Here is a 16,721-nt window from a genome sequence, read left to right as displayed (position 1 = left end):
ATGGGTGCCAGCAATCTGTGCTCCAGCAACCTTCCCAACAAAGTCTGCAGCAGGAAAGTAGTCAGACATTCAACTGGTAAGACAGAGGAGGGTTTTTGAAGAAAGTAACATTTCAGTGCCTCTCTGCGCTGGGAACTTGATTCAGTGATACCCTTTTAGTGAGGGACAAGGAAAGGCAGGGATCAGTGAACCCACATTCAAGGTACTAAACAGAATGCCTGCATCAACATGAAGACACAATGTTTGTGGAATGAAAATTACATGTAGCCAATCCACATCTGAACACCTTTCCTTCACCTCCATGTCTTCTTCTTTAGATGTTAAACTCTTTGGCTTAGGGATGATCCAATCCTACATATCAAATATTGGTGCTCTTTGTAAGTAAACATCTACTGAAGGTATAGACACATAGTATTTACTGGGCTCCAGCAAAAGTAAGTGAAGAGAATTCTCTGGCCTTGGTTATGCAGGAAGTTTGATTAGATGATGTATCAGTGCTATTGGGTCTCAATAATCTTTAAATCCATGCCTTTAATCCAAAATTCACAGAATTCTTTAGAGAAACAATGACTTCATCTGTCTTCGCTTCAGAGTCACTGCATTGAACTTACAGAGGCTGAATGACACTTTACAAATACATGGTCTTCTTGCTGGGTATTTACAATCCTTGCTCATGATCATGGTATTTGAGTAACCTCCCAAAAAACCCATGCAAATACTACTAAAAGAGACCACAATCCTTCCAAAGTGTCCATACCACAGCCCACAGGAAGGTGCTGGATCTCTTATAGATCATTAGTCAAATAGGAATTTATCAATGGCCAAAACCACATCTGAGTAAGTGGAAAAAGGATGAGCATTAAAAAAACTGAATGCACTTTTTCATTACAAACTCTTCACTTAACTCTAACTGCAACTTGTTTTCAAGAGCCTAGAGGGAAGTGAATCATACTCGTGAGGAAAATCAGCCTCTCCTCAATCAATCCAGTGATGTAATCCCTATTGTGTAGAGTAATTGTATTGAGATAATGGCATGGATTTAATGAATGACACATTTCTATATAAGGCAAACTTCTATATTTCTATATTTCTATGTAAGGCAAACTTCATGTATCCAAAAGAACACAGCTGCCTCCAGAGTGCCACCTGCATTACTGTGCAGTGACAGGGTGCTGTGTTTATAAACAAAGTTTGGGTAGGAACGTGGGACCTATGGTGGTGAATCTCACAAAAATGATGCCTTTGTGGTTCAAGCTGCTTTTTCAATGACAGAACTGGTACCTCTCAATCTGTGTGACCTGACAGCTCTGGCTAACATGACTTGTCAGAAACAAGCCACATGGCACCCACTGGCTCCTACGTGTGATCATCCACCACGGCCTATTAGACACACTTTGCACTGATTGTCTGATCTGAGCTGAAGAAGTAAAGAAGCAATTCAGTTTGGCAGGCCTTCCAGACCTGTGATTCCTCCTCAGCAGGAGGGCTTCAGTGGTGGCACTGCCTGTGTAAGTGGCCCGCCCACAACACAATTCCCTCTGTGAAACAGCCACGGCTTTCTTGAGCTCAGATGCTGCAGCAAGCAATCTGATCAGGTCTCATTGTTTCCAGTGATTCAGAATCAAAATCCTTCTCAATCAGTCCCCAGCACTGTTCCTCATGGGATCTTAGAATAGAGTAGAAGAGAAAAAAAAGAAAAGGGAAATGAAAAGAAAGAAAAATTGAAAAGGACCTACAACCACCTGACCACTTGGATCACCTCTCTAGGAAGCCCATTACAGTGTCTCACGACCCTTTCAAAAAATAAATTTGATCCTCCCCTGATGCAGCTTTGAACCATTCCCATGCATCCTGTCATGGCATTCACAGACTGGCACTTTTCACCTCCTTTCCTTCCTCAAGAAGCTGTAGAAAGCAATGAGAACTTTATAATTTTATTGGAAGGTTCCCATCCAGATTATACACAGACCAGACTTAGCTGGGGTGGTTAGGTAAGGTCTGTGTCAGCACTGGAACAATCACACCCTTAACTCTCCATTCAGTGGCTGAAATTTCCATGTCTTTCTCAGCAACCTTCACACTGTGAGCTGACCATGAAGACACCTCTTGCTTGCAGCAGCATCCATGAGTGAGCAGGAGGCTGCACAGATCATAACCTGGCTATCACTGAGTTAGGAGGCATGAAAGAAAGGTGGCAGGGGACTGTGGTGGAACTAGTCTGTCAGGAAAACTGTCCTATTAAAGCATCCCCCTCTGAGGCAGCCCCCGGGAAGGGAGGAAGAGGAGTCTGATGGCTGAAGCAAGGACTTGAGGATTTGCTTCCAGCCAACCTGACAAAGAGGATTTTTGAACTTGGCAAATACTTGCTAGCTGCCATGGCTAGTTTCCTCTCCTGAAGAAAGCAAGCAATTCCTCAGAAACACAGAACACAGAACATTCTGAGTGGGAAGAGACCCACAAAGATCATTAAGCCCAACTCCTAAATGAATGGCCCACACAGGGATTGATGCCACGACTATGGCATCATTAGCACCAGGCTCCAACCAACTGAGCCTCATTTGACATTTCCTCACCAGCTGCAAGTAAGACACTCTTGCTCTTGAATGCCTGGTGGAAATGGGATTTCTTTTCTTCTCCTCTCCCTGATTTTTGTGTTGGTGCTGGCAGGATCATAGGGCAATGTGAATGCTTGCTACAGAGGAGGCCAGAGGAAGAAAAACAGATGACCAAATAACTTCAGAAGAACGGGGACTGCCTCCAGGGAGCTCCCCTTCATCCTGCTCTCTCATCAGCTGAGAGATATTCTACAGCATCCTACTCTGCGAGTCACTGAATATTTTATATCATGGCTACAACCGGTGCATTTGTATTCTGTTTCTCTCTTTCGTCATATCTATTATAAACGAGTAGTGTCTGGGAACTCTCCCAGGGAACATTTGCCTAGATGGCTACGGATATTTTATAGTCAAATTGTGAGAGTAAAGCAGCTTTCAAGTTCTGTAGTGGGGGGAAAAAAAGGTAATAAAAGAGTTATTAAAAAAAATAAATAAACGTCGAGATTTTATACGGCTACTTTTTGTAGCGACAGAGCTTCAGTTTGCTCCACGATGGAGCCAGAGCTGCTGGAAGAGGCTTGGGATGGGAGACACCCTCTTCCTGGCATTCTCTGCTGACAGGAGCAATCTGATACACTCTTGCTGGCACCTGGCTTGGCAGGACTGTGCTGGCACTAGTGAGCCAGGGGCTGTGGCTGTGACTGCACAAGGGACAGCCGGGTCTATGGGAAGCAAGACATGGCTCAGGACTGTAGCAACCCCACCTGTGCCTTCACATTGTTGCACATGTGAGATGGATGGGAGGGCAGGGTCTGTCTCCTCTCCCCCTCCTAGGACAGGGGAGGTCCTACTGAGTCCTATACCCCCCTCTAACCCAGGGCTGAAGAAGAAGAGCTGAATAAACTTGTTTTGCCCTAAGAGTTCTCTCAGCCAATAAGGCATCAGCCAATAAGGGCATCAAGCCTGGTATCAAGGCACTGAGCTTCAATTGGCAGGCAGATAGATGGTGGGTTTGCTGGACCAAGTCATATATTTCACAGAGAAAAAGAACTTTTTTTCTCATTTCATTCTCTTTCAATCTCTGTCTAATCAGTCAGTCTGATTTTAAAATTTGCTCTCAGCTCAGCAGCACCCACCATGGAAATCATATGGCATTAAGGAGTCTATCCACCTCACAGAAATTTATCAGTCTTTGTACAACAAGAGGAAAAACAGGGATCAAACAGGGCCTATATCATTGGGTATGAAGGGAAAAGCCAAAAGATATAAAAGGTGTCTGAAGCTGAGGAACAGAAAATGGCACTTAGAAGCTTTCTTAGGTCTCAGGAGTCACCATCACTTTTGGGTAATTTGTGGGTAGAGCAAATTAGTAAGTCCAGTCCACCCCATCTCCAGACAGACCACCACAAAAGAACTGTTAAATCAAGCTCTTTTCCAAAATCAAGAAAATGTTGATGACCTTTTACTTCACCTGTGAAATGAATGTGGAAATCTGACACAAGAAAAAAAGCAAGAGAGGCCTCCTCTCCCCACATCTTTTTTTTTTTGCCAATCTCCCACCAGTCTGGGCCACTCTTCATCAAAGAATGAGACCCCTTTCCCAGGCTCCAGGAGAAGACAAGCAGGAATTAGGCAGCAGAGCTGACTTGCCATAAGGTCCAGCTGCAGGGAACACTTGAGTTTGCCAGCCAGCATTAGCAGCTGGACTCTGTCAGCCAAGCAGGACCAGCAGCTCCAGGAAAATCTGGTGTGAGCCAACACTGACAGTGCTCTGCCTGAGCAAGCTGCCACTGATGGCATGACTACAACATGGAGCAGCCTGTCTCCAGGGGGAATCCAGGTGTGTGAAAACACCTCTGACCTAGCCCAATTCCAAGTGCAGAGAGCAGATATGAGCCCTCAAAACACAGACACAGATGGAGACCTGCTTAGTGAACTGCAGCCCAGCTCCTAGCCCCGACACTCATGGTGTCAAGGTTCCAGCCTTGCCCAGATTTTGCAGTTTAACCTCTCAGCTGTGCCACATGTGCACAGAGATGTGGCCAGACTCAGCAGCATGTTCCCTCCCAAAGACATCTGCAGTGCTGAGCAGAGAGAGGTTAATTAACCCCGCTTATTGAAGGGTGGACACATTCCTGCATGGGCCCTGATTTTGCAGTCAGGCTCTAGTCCAGCAGGTGATTAATAACCCTGTGTGCTGTGCGAAGAGTGCATCTATTATTCAAATTAATGAAATTATAATCAAGAGGTGACGAATTAGCAGTTGCTCCTTGACTGGATATGGAAACTCATTAGTGTGCCAGGCGTTTCTGTGGTGCTCGCTGCACTTGAGGCCTGCAGGAGCCAGGCAGAGCAGGCAGCCCCTGACCCGGCTAGGGGAACACACATCCTGCACAACCCGGGGTAGCTGTGGCCACCCCAGAGCTCTCTGGTTCACAAAGCCCCTTCACCCTCTTCTCCTGTCCAATGGACAGACTGACTGTAAGGTGCTGCCCCAAGGACAGGCTGTGACAGCCTCACAGCCCTGACACTGCTGGGCTATGGGACAATATTTGAGCGCAGCAGCCCACCCTGCTGCTTGGAGCACTGGAGTAGGACTCCCACCCTCTGGAATTGCTAGTCACAGGCACAGCTGCTGGAGCAAGAGGCTGGAGATGTTCCCCAAGAGCCCACATGAGGCTCAGCTGACCCTTGCCCAGAGGGGACTCACCAATGTGCTTCCCGTACATGTGGTAGTAGAAGGAGACGCAGTAATACTTGGCAGTGATGTTGTACAGGGGGCTGATGAGCCGGGCTTTGTCTCCTGTCACCCGGGGCCGGGACGCCTCGATGAACATGTAATAACCTGCAGAATGAGAGGGAAAGGTGGGCAAAGGCAGCAGGCACTGGGTGTCCCTTCCTCCAAATGATGGGATGCCAATGTGGCTGGGAGACCACCCCTCCTCTGGGAGACACGGCCTTGCTGTGCCCACCTGCTCGGCACCCACTGTGGTCCCAGCCAGGGACACTTGCAGGATACCCCCAGTGCCTCCCTGCCCTGACAGTATTTAGGGAAGCACGGGAGAGACAGGCATCTGCAGACCTGCTGTGGGCACACGTAGCAGGTGAACCCCTGCACATCTGTCTGGGTGGACAAAGAGCCCCAGAGCTGGCTGCACTGTGCAAGGAGAACACCAGAAAGAGAAACCATTCCAGACTAATTTCTCTGCCTCAAGTAGAGGGAGAGAGGGTTTGGTACGTCTAGCCTGAACAGTATTGTTGTCTAAAGAGAACAATACCAAAGCAATTGTTAACAGCCCAGGGAGGAAGAGATTAGCCATTTAATTTGTTAACAGCATTTTCAATGCTCAGTCAGGTTGGGTGTACTGAACACTAATGGGAGAAACCATTTCCTTAGCAGGCCATTGGATGTTTCCCATTTTTTTTCTGGGTTCAAAGACAGGTGTTTGCATACAAATTTACTTTTCTTATTACAGAAAGAGGGACGTGGTATCCACTTAAATGGGGAGCATATGCTCCACACACAGCTAAGGTGAGCAATACATAACACCAGTCTCCTCCAGCTATAGGTGAAGCTTCCTCCTGCCCCATAGGCAGCTCCTGTCTGGGCTCTCAATGCTTCTGTACTTGGTACTAAGGAGATCTGTTTGCATCCCTGAAAATTTCTTCAAGGAAACAGCTCGCTAAAACCTACAGGGCCATTTCTAGGTGTTAGAGATATTCTCCTAGTTGTTTATCGATGTTTTTCTTCAAAACAAGCATCAAACAGTGCAAGAGCATTAGGCATCAGGCAATTAGCTGACAACAAGAACTAATGCTCACACTATTCCCTTCAACAAAGTTGTGGGTGTTTTAATTGGGTGTTTAATTCCAATCAGCAACATGCAAATTAACTGCCTGCTCCCTGCACCCCATGTGAAGCAGAAAGCAGATCAGCTTTCTCCCAAAGCTGGGAGGCTCCTGACAGGAGATGGTGTGCACCTCCCCTCCCTGCCAAGCCGAAGGAAGCCCAGCCGTGTGCTGACCCTCGGGCGTGCCGCTGATGTCCGTGGGGGGCCCCGTGTTGACGGTGCGCTTGGGGTTCTGCGTCAGCGCGTTCTGCCGTGTCCAGTCAAAGTTGTCCATCTTGTCCTGCACGAAGCCGCAGATCTTCTCGTCCTCAAAGCGGCAGGTGTTATCTGCGGGGATGGGAAGGGAAGGGCTGCTCAGCTGCTGCTTTTCCAACACCCTCCCCAGGCTGCCTGGGTGCTCACAGCAGCGCTGTGCCGCCACTGAGGCTCTGTGTCAAGCCAGGGCAGATGGGCAGCCCCTGGCCTCAGGAGGAGGCTGAAAAGGAAGGCATCATAGAAATCACAGAAATCACAGAATGGGTTGAGTTGGAAGCAGCCTCAAAGTCCATTCAGTTCCCAACCCATTGCCATGGGCAGGGATGCCGTTCACTAGATCAGGTTTCCCAGGGCCCCATTCAACCTGACCTAGAACACTTCTACAGATGAGGCACCCATAACATCTCTGGGCAGCCTGTTCCAGTGCCTCATCATTCTCTAAGTAAGGAATTTACTTTTAAAATCTAATCTAAATGTCCCCTCTTTTATTTAAAAATGTTCCCCCTTTTCCTATTACTGCCCATAATACACCAGTGATCAGTGTTACTACAGAAGTGTTAATCCAGCCTGATAAATGTGATGGTCTGACAAAATGGAAAAAAGCTATTATGGCTAAAGAGATTCTCTGAGAGATCCGAAGGGGCAAATGTAGAGGAAGGTAAAAAGATCACGAAAGGCAAACTGGCTACAAGGGCTTTTATATCAGAACAACTTGATGGTAGAATAATTTCCCCAGGAGAGAAGAAAAAGTAGCAGCAGATGACCTCCCTTCAGGCTATATATTTAACTAAACTATGACACACATGAAAAAAAATCAGCTGTTGAGAAGAGGTCAGCTCAGCATGACAAACGTGTCATTTAGCCAGAGTACATCTAATTTATACCAGCTAAAAAGCACATTTGATTTTGCAGCTTATGCTGGTTCCCCTAACAAAATAAAACACGTAGGTAAAAGATTTTTATGTAGGATCAACCATATGTGCAATAGGGCTCACTTTTATTGCTGCCACAAGACTTTTACACCCTACAGCAATATTGTAAGACAGATGAAAAATCTCGTGCATAGACATAACCCAATATGGACTTGCAGAGATTGGAATGAATTGGACATGACCAGGCTGAAGATTGTAACCTTTGTGTTAAAAAGGTAGTTTTGTGTCACAAATGCAAAGGTCAAGAACCTGCTTTACACTGCTGACACAATAGGAGAGGGATGGATAAAACAGGCAAAAAAAAAAAAAAGAGAAAACAGGTCCAAGAACCAATGTGAAAACTGCTGTGTGTTTTGAAAGGGCAGAAACCAAAGCTGGAGAATGAACTGGAAGTGGGATCTTGGACCTTGTGAGTGATGTAGATACAGCAATCACAGATATTTTTAATTGCTGCTTTTAAGTAAGAGCAAGAAGGTGTGCTATGAAACTGAAAGATAAAGCCATGAAAGAACACATACACAAAGGAAAACAAGGCTCTCCATGAGGGCTTGGAATGTGCTAGGAACCACATCCATGGCATGCTGGTGCAAGACTCAACTTCTGGGGGTTTACCTCCTGCTATCATTTATCATGCCTAGATGAAGAGAAGCCCAAATGCCTCTGGGGGCTCCTTCATTCTTATATCTTCAGTGGTGCCTTGCTCTGGTTCCTGGGCAGGAGGCTTTTTCTCCTAGCATGCATGGCTCTGGCAGGACATGTTGGACAGAGCAGGGTCCTTAACCTATGGGCTGAGTGCCAAGGATGGGACACACAAGGGAAGTTTTCTGCAATACCAGGGCCAAAAACTCCAGAAGCAGCACAATGTGATGGCAGGAGCTTCACACATCTACCATACACAACAAAATCTGTTCTCTTGTACCAGAGAAGAGACTACTCATGAAATGAACAGAATCTTGACTATGAGATGCTGCACCTTCTGGTGGCTAGCACCCTCCCCATCCCCTCCCATTTGGAAATGAAAATGACTGTAATCCAAATGGACATCAAAGGTCTGCACACCCCTGTGGTAGGGAACTGGGTTCCCCTTCCTGCCCGTCTCTTTCCAGCATCCCATCCAAGCAGTGAGAAAAGAGGATGCAGCCCCCTGAGTTAACCTGCAGAAATGTCTTTGCCAGCACAGGCTGGACAATGTGAGGCAAGCCAAGGGGCTGTTTCACAGACCAGGGCAGCTGGGTTTTCAGTAAACTCAGCAGGAAATGCTGCATGCCCATTCCTCTGGGCTGAGCACAGCCACCGGGAGCTTGTCTGGGCTGGCCACTTAACTGCTGATTAACCCTGGCTAAATGCTTTCCACTCAATCTGCTCATTTCTAATTAGCATCCAAATCCAAATTAGCCACTGCTCTGCAGTGCCTAAGACAGGGGGCCGAATGGCATCTGGAGCTGGAGGAGAGGGAGCAGAGGACAGGGCAGATGCTTGCTGGGTCTGAGACAGGCTAACCATGTGGGGGCCTCCTTTATTCCCAGAACAAAGAGATGGAAGGAGAAAAGAGTCAGAAGGCAGCTCCTAGGGGTCTTCCTCAGCTGTTTTGGCTGAGATGCTGGAGCCCACAAGCTTGCTGATGTTGCTGGGTGGTGTAATACCCTCGGGTTCTCTCCACTGCACCAAAAACATCTGCATGACTCCAGTTCCTGGGTTGCCAGCTGCAGTTACAAGAGACACATTTTCTCTCAGAATGGCATTATCTCACACATCAGGATCCACAATGACTGTCCTTTTGCAAAAGCTCCAGGGCGGTTTGCACCTCTGACCCTGCTGAGAACACAGACTTCCAAAGAAAGATGACATCGTTCTCCAACACAGAATTACCTTAACAGGGAATATCAGGTGGAAAGCAGAGTTGGAAGCTGTAACACAGAGGTCAGCCAGGCAACAGATTGAGAGGGAACAAACCACAAATGAGGAGGCGCAGAAATCAAAGGAAAGGCAGATTAAGGAGAAAGCACAAGCTCAGGTGGGTATCAGAGAGAGCTCTGCAAGACAAGAGGACCTGAGGACAGCATTCCAATTTTAGCCCCAAGGCCTGGTTGTGCCAGCCTGTGGACTGTGGTGGACTCCTGTGCCTTCATTTTTAAGAAGCCACACACGTGGGATGAGACTGCTCAGAGAAGTTGACTCAAAAGTCTATAGACAGCTCTTCTAACATCCAAATAGGGCCCTGAGTGCATTTTATCTTCTCACTCCAATGCAGGTCCTTCCAGAAGGCAATGCTCCTAGCAGAGCACATAAAATAGAGAAGAGACCCGAGCCCCACAGATCAAGCAATGCTTAATCAACAACATGATCCATCTAATGTGCAACACCACTTGCTGTGCAGGAGTTTGAACCTCCAGCACATCGCCTCTGCTTAGCTTGGGAGCTAAGGTACTTTGAACAACCAATGAACAACGCTTCTTAATTTCTCTGTGGCATAGTAATACCTCTTTCTATGTAACTTCTGCATTACATGGGGGAAATAGATGCACAAAGTATAGGGAGACACATTTAAGGTCACAGCAGGCAGTGCCTAAGCTGGAAACAGAATCCAAGTGCTCTGACTCCCGGTCCTTTGGTATAAAACAAGCCACAGGAAAGCAAAGCTCTGTGGTTTCTCTGAGCTACAATGGAGGTGCCATGAATAACTAGGAAGTGTTCAGTGTGGTTTGGGACACTGTCAGCATGTCACCTCTTGGTGGTTATCAACAAGGTTCACTAGGACAAACCTGGCAGATCCAGCCAAGAAAAAAATCTTTATATCACTTGCTGTACCTCAGAGACCACAGAGGTGATCTGACTTTTGACCTTGACTGTGTGATGCAAGCCTTCTTGAAGACTTTTGCCATTTGCCAGGGATCCTGATTCATCCTCAAGGAGTAAATGAAGCTTCCTGTTTAAAATTTAAGCAGTGGATTTAAATACTGAACACAAAAGTTGCTATCTGGATTGTAACAACTAAGGTGGAGGTGGCAGGGGAGCTGGCTCCTCAAAATCTGGATTTAGTGCTGTCTTCACCACACAGATTTCCTTGGCAGGCTTTGCAGTGATGGCAGCTCAGAGTGCAGAGATGTTTGCTCTCAGTTACAGATACCTTCATGCATTCCCAGGGGAGAGACCCTCTGCTGTGGCTATTAGCATTTCTTGTTGCTTTGCCTTCTTGAGAAACATATTGGAGGTTTTCCTTTCAAGTCCTTAAGGGAAAGCCATCCCTGGTTCTGAAATTCTGGCTGCCAGATGAATGCAAAAAATAATACTCCTATTCTAGCAGCAGACTATGGGTGAATAGCAGTTGGAGTGCACTTGAATAAAATTGCCTTCATCATTTAGCTGTGGTGTGACAACTGGCACTGGCTTGGGGCATAAAGGACCATGGTCTGAGCCCCAGCTCTGTTGCAGACCTGCTGTGTGACCCACAGGCTATCATTTTTTGGACATCAGTTTCCCCATCTAGAAATTGAAGACAATGAGAACTATATTGAGACCTCAAAGTATGTCATGATCTAAGAAAGAATATTTAACAGTCTCTCCCATTGCAATTTTCTAGGGATTCTATAACCAATAATGGGAGAAAGCTTCACAATGCTGTAACTGGTTAAGTCATCCTATTTGCCACCACCAAGACACAACAAACTGTCACCTCTTTAAACCTTTGCATTACAAAACATTCTTGAAGAATGGGCACAAACTCGAGTAATCCAACTCTAAACACAGGCTGACATCTCATTCCCACATGTTCTCACCTGAACAAACTTGGATTCCTCTGGACTCTGAGCATTATCAGAGACCAGACACCAGCAATAGATGGCAAGCAACAAGCCAGGCTAATCTGCAACAGCCAATATCTGCCATGGATCACCACCCACTGTACCTGTCCATGGTCCCAAAATCATGGGTTTAGCACCACACACAGCTAAACCAGATTGCAGGTATGTGAGAAACAGTGTTGCTGCTCTGAAAGGGCAAGACAGGCTGGCCAACCAAATATTAAACCAGCAATCCCATATATTTCTTAATGACATCATCACCAAGGTTATAAGGTTGCATCTGACAAAACAAGGGAAACCAAAACACTCCAGGGAGGAGGAGCTGGAATGGCTTGTGGGGCAACACTCCAAAGAAAGCAAACGCTATATCCAAAAAAATTACAGAGGAGGTAAGGGCAGAGCAGATTCCCCAGCACTGGAATGTGGTCGTGACATTAAACCAATCATTTATTCTAAGAGAAACTTAAGGTAATATCTTAGAATTCAGATAATTCTTAGGCAGTTTTTAAAATACAAATTCTGCTTTTTAGAACCAGATTTGCTGATTTTTAAGAGCCAGTCTTACTGGTAATCTCTAAATATTTGAAATTCCCAATGTCTTTTGTTCACTTCCTCTGTTCTTCCTTTGCTTTTCCTTTCTAACCCAATACCTGGCTCTGTAGCCATGCCATATGCATGCCTGCCCCAATGTTATTAACATCTTATTAGGCTGAGAGAGAAAATGCATGAAGAAGTAATTGTATTAAGTGACTCTCAGAGTTTGTAAATTAATCACCATTGTGCATGCCCTTGGATCAGGCTGCCAGAGGCATTAATCATCTAATCTTTGCCTTTCACTCCAGAGCTTTCAATGTTTGCTCCCAGAATTTGGCTCAGCAGCCTACTGTGAACTTTTCCCTGGGGGTGACCGTAGCAGGGGAAGTATGAAAAGAAGAGGTAGCAGGAGGGATTTCCATGTTTTTGGGATGAAGAGTTGGGGAACTCAGCTGTGGTCCAAAGAAAGAGCAAAAAGCTTTTGAGCTCATATTTCACTGGCAGCAGGTCTGAAAGGAAAGGGCATATCTGAGAGCAAGTGTGGTAGGTCTGATTTTAGGCAGTCAGTCTCAAGGTGTGAACACACAGGCAAGAGGTGGCCCAGAGGTCCCAAGAGCCACCAGAGGCTGGGCAATCTATATCAAGAACAAATCCTAACTGTTGGGTTTACTGCATGAAAAACATGAGTGGCTGAGTTGTGTTCCACCACAGGCAAATCTCCTGCAGCTGTTCTGGACTCAATAAGGCTGCCAAAGGTACCCCAGGCAGGCAATCTGAAGGCTCAATTTACAAAGACCCCAAGAGACTGACACAATTAGGACTGAAGTTGCTCTGGGTTTCCCAGTGATTTATGCAGTGTAAAAGCAAGTGGCAAAAGGCCAGACTTTGTCACTTCCACCTGTGGGCTGGGATACTTACCTCCTCCTGCAAGTACTGAGAGAAACATTCTAGAGTAGGTCCCTGGCAATATGCTCTGTGTATCCCAGTGAGTCTTCTATGGAGAATATTTAAAGTAAATCAGGAAGTGAGGATAAGAAAACAAATGGAATCAGGAATTAGAGGCACAAAATCCCTCTGACTCTGTAAGAAACTCCAGCTCTCAGGCAGAGTATGGTTCATCAAACCATCCTCAGAGTGTGAACGTGCAAGAATTAACTCTTTGTGGCTGCCTTAACAAGAGAACTCCCTATTCTGCCATCACTAATCCTGGCTTTTCCTCTCTACTGGTACCCTGCAGTGCAGCAACAGCACTTACCCACACCCAGAGTAATACATAAAACCACTGAATACTGACTCAGCAGCTGGAAATGGAGGAACAGCCCCATGCTCTCCATGGAGCACTAGCAAGTAGTCTGCCCATCTCTGCCCAAGAGCTTTGCCTGGGCTTGCATTCTATAATCAAAGTGAAGACTTTGGGGGTCTCAGAGCAAGGTAGAATTCCTCTTTTATGCTCAATGGGCACTGTCATCTTGGTGTTAAAGAACATCGTTCTTAGACATTGTGTATTCAGCTTTTAAAATCAATGGGAACCCTGGATGCTCAATAGAGAGGGACCTGCATCTTGCCAGGAATAACCAGAAGGTAAAAAAGCAAGTTACCAGTGATGACAATGACGGGGAGGAAGAAAGGGACTGTTTTCAAAGAGTTTGCAAGAACAGATATCTGAGCTGGAAACTGCTCCATACAAGCCTGCAGAGATACCAAGTGGTATCATTCCTGATCAGAAGAGGATAGGGAATACTCCTAAATACACATATTTTGGGGAACATTTAGTAACCTGCTTATGGAAGTAGATTGCTTGTGCTGGGGCATGGGAGTGGGTGCTCAAGATCACAGTCTGCCCCATCACAAAGACATCAGGTGTGAGTGAGAGGCATATCCCTGGCATAAATCTCCTGGCAATAACTCAAGGTACAACAAATGGCAATATTTACTGGAAGCTTCAGTGTTACAATTTTTGCTCTTTTGGGGAAAAAAGATTTGACAGAGTCAGCTGTGTATTCCAGCTGCTTGTCTTGCCTGATCTGCTGGAGCACTTGACTAAAGTACATTACATTCAAAGCATCAACACAAAGGTCTTGTTGCTTACCTGTTGGATTGGGATAGTTGATTGCTGGAAAAAGAAATAGAAAAACAAGTCAAAACAAAAGCACAGATCATAATCAAAGTCTGAAAATAAAATAAACACATCAAGAAAGGTCACAAATACACAAGTCTCGTGGCAGCATCCCTGTGAGAAAGCAATGCCTGGTGCCTGTTTTGGTGATGGAAAAAGATGTGGATGCTCTGATTCAAGCAGCAAGAGACCTTGAGACAATCCCACCAAAGGGGTGATCTTGGGATCATAGGAAAACCCTTCTGCAACCCAAACAGTTTCCTTCTGAAGCACCCAGTGGGATAGCACCCACTTAGATACCAAAGCTTGGTATCTAAGCGGGACATCAAAGCTGTTTGATGCACTGTGGAAGAGTGACAGGACAGGTATGCTGGGGACACCAGACATGCTGTCAGTCCATGGGACAGGAGGGATGTGTGAAATCAAGCAAACATAACAGGAGAAGGATCTGTACTTTCTGCTGAAATAGAGGGTCCAAACTCCTGTTGGAGAGTAAAGGAGTCATAGAGTTGTGGGAATAGAGAGAGTTGTGAGCAGTTGGGATGATGGGAAGAGAAGTATGGTCAATGCATACCAATGAGATAATCTGGTTTTCAAGGTACTGGACAGAGCTACAGCTTTATGAGTGACTAGTTAGGACAAGAATCATACATTCAGCTCTGGAAATAACAACTCTTCTGAAATTCTCTTACTTTTATGGGAGTGTGGCTAACACGCAGCATCCAGTGGCTATCTTGTATTATAAGCCACTGTACCACAGGGAGCTGCAGCATGGCCTGACTGGGGTTTTGGGCATTTCCTGCCCACAGGGTGCAGAGTGCGAGTCAGAGCTGCTGAGTGAAGGATGAGTGGAGACTGACCTTCAGAGATCTCTAGTGCTCTGCATTGATGGCAGCATCCACAATACAGCGGAATGCGATCGCTCTGTGCCATCAGAACTCCTCAGAGCACAAAGCCCCACCCAAGGGTGACAGAAGAGCACCTCTCTGCATGCCCACATCCCCTGAGGCTGGGCCTGCCCTTGTAGGCAGGACAGAGGAGGAGACACCTACGTTCCATGTACCGGATGATGCGGGCGGCCATGTCTCCAGCCCCAAAGCTGGTGATGGGCGTCAGGCGAACTTCATAGCTCTGAGGCACTTTCAGGTTGGGCAAGATGTGCTCCAGCAGCAGGCCTTTCTCCATTTTCTTCACAGGAATGAAGGTCTGGATGGTGTTTCTCTGAGACAGCTGCACAGAAAACAAACCCATAGTGTTATGAAAAACCTGAAACTGAAAACCTGAGCAATTGTATCCATCATCTAACACCCTATTCCTCCTCTTTCTACACAGATACGCACCCAGTTGTCCCATGAGATCTTCATGCAGTATTGGTTTGAAAATTGCCATCCCTGGTACAGAACAGAGATCAGGAGCCTGAGTTCTCCCTGAAGGGAAGCCTTGGTGTCCTCCAAGGGAGGGACTGTAGGGACAATTTGAACTACGGGTCCTGAACCAACTTTGTGTCAGAAGCAATGGTTTCAGGAGGGAGAAAATGAACCCAATTCACCCCTGTTAGTGCACTCAGGTTCTGTGCAAACACAGTATGGCATTGCACCAAGATACCCTTCAGTTCACAATCACGGCTGCAGAATTCATTCATTTGCTGCCTGGGCCATGTGGCACTTCATTTGGTGTCTCACTGCTGCCAAGCAATCTACTACCACACTGCCTCAGAAACCTTCCACAGGGTCCATCCTTGGAGAAACTCCACAGACCAGAGCAAGGGGTCTATTTCAAGTTGATGGCTCTCTGGGGTCACTCACAGGCTCCCTCCTTCTCTGTTTCCCATGGGAAGGGGCTGAATGATGTTAGCTGAACCATACCAGCTAAACACTATTCAGTTTGCTAAGGCAGCAGGGAAGTTTCAAGAAAACAACAGGGAAAATATCGTTATCAAAATCACCACCACTAAAAATGATGAATTACATGTCAGCGAGGCTTCCCTGCCATGGTCATGCTTGCTTGGCTGGGAAAGAACAAGAACGAGGATTGCATTGTGAAGATACAATTTCCTGCCTGTCGCTGTGCAGTGCCTGGATCCTTGTGGCAAGACACATTACTGGGGATGCTGGTGATGGGAAAAAGACCATTGGCAGCACTTTCCATAGTCCAGTGTTAACTAAGCTCTCCCTTGCCTCTGATATGTCCTCTAGGCTGAAGTTTCCACAGCAAAAGCAGTTCTCCTGCCCAGCAGTCTCAGTGTTCATCATTAACTCTGAAGTTGCAGGATTACTGGAATTGGGATGCATGGAGGAAGGTTTACAACAAATGTGTCAGTGGGCCAAGAAGATGGAGTGAGGGCACAGCAGAAGTGAAGGCCACTATCAAAGCAGGGCAGGGGGCAATGCTGATGTGGTGCTTTCAAAAACAAGTGTATGCGATCCCTGCTCTGCCTGCCTCCAGCTCTCACATATGTAACTCTAAGTTCAAACCCAGAAGAAATGGCCGCCACTGTAGAGCTTTCTGTGCCAAAGCCCCATTCATTTCCAACACAGTCAGGATTCACTGACTCACCTCTTTGATCTGCCCACAGTTTGGATGCTGGTCCCAAGTGAAGGGGCAGGCACTGGTCCCTGGGAATCTGTGGCTGCATGTGGTTCTCACAGTGAAAAACAATTCTGCACCTGCCTTACAGA

General features: G+C 46.5%; 1 protein-coding gene across 1 annotated transcript in view; it reads right to left on the bottom strand.

The window, feature by feature from the left end:
* MDGA1 (MAM domain containing glycosylphosphatidylinositol anchor 1) overlaps positions 1–16,721 on the bottom strand; it is a 140,390-nt gene that overhangs the window by 11,578 nt on the left and 112,091 nt on the right. The window contains exons 12-15 of the mRNA XM_059468942.1: positions 15,096–15,273; positions 14,017–14,040; positions 6,581–6,733; positions 5,266–5,400 (exon numbers count right to left, since the gene is read on the bottom strand). Of these exons, the coding sequence (XP_059324925.1) occupies positions 5,266–5,400; positions 6,581–6,733; positions 14,017–14,040; positions 15,096–15,273 (490 nt within the window). The remainder of the gene's footprint in view (positions 1–5,265; positions 5,401–6,580; positions 6,734–14,016; positions 14,041–15,095; positions 15,274–16,721) is intronic.

The sequence above is a fragment of the Ammospiza nelsoni genome, chromosome 3, assembly GCF_027579445.1.
Source record: "Ammospiza nelsoni isolate bAmmNel1 chromosome 3, bAmmNel1.pri, whole genome shotgun sequence".
NCBI lineage: Eukaryota > Metazoa > Chordata > Aves > Passeriformes > Passerellidae > Ammospiza > Ammospiza nelsoni.
This window is presented reverse-complemented; position numbering and strand designations above follow the sequence as displayed.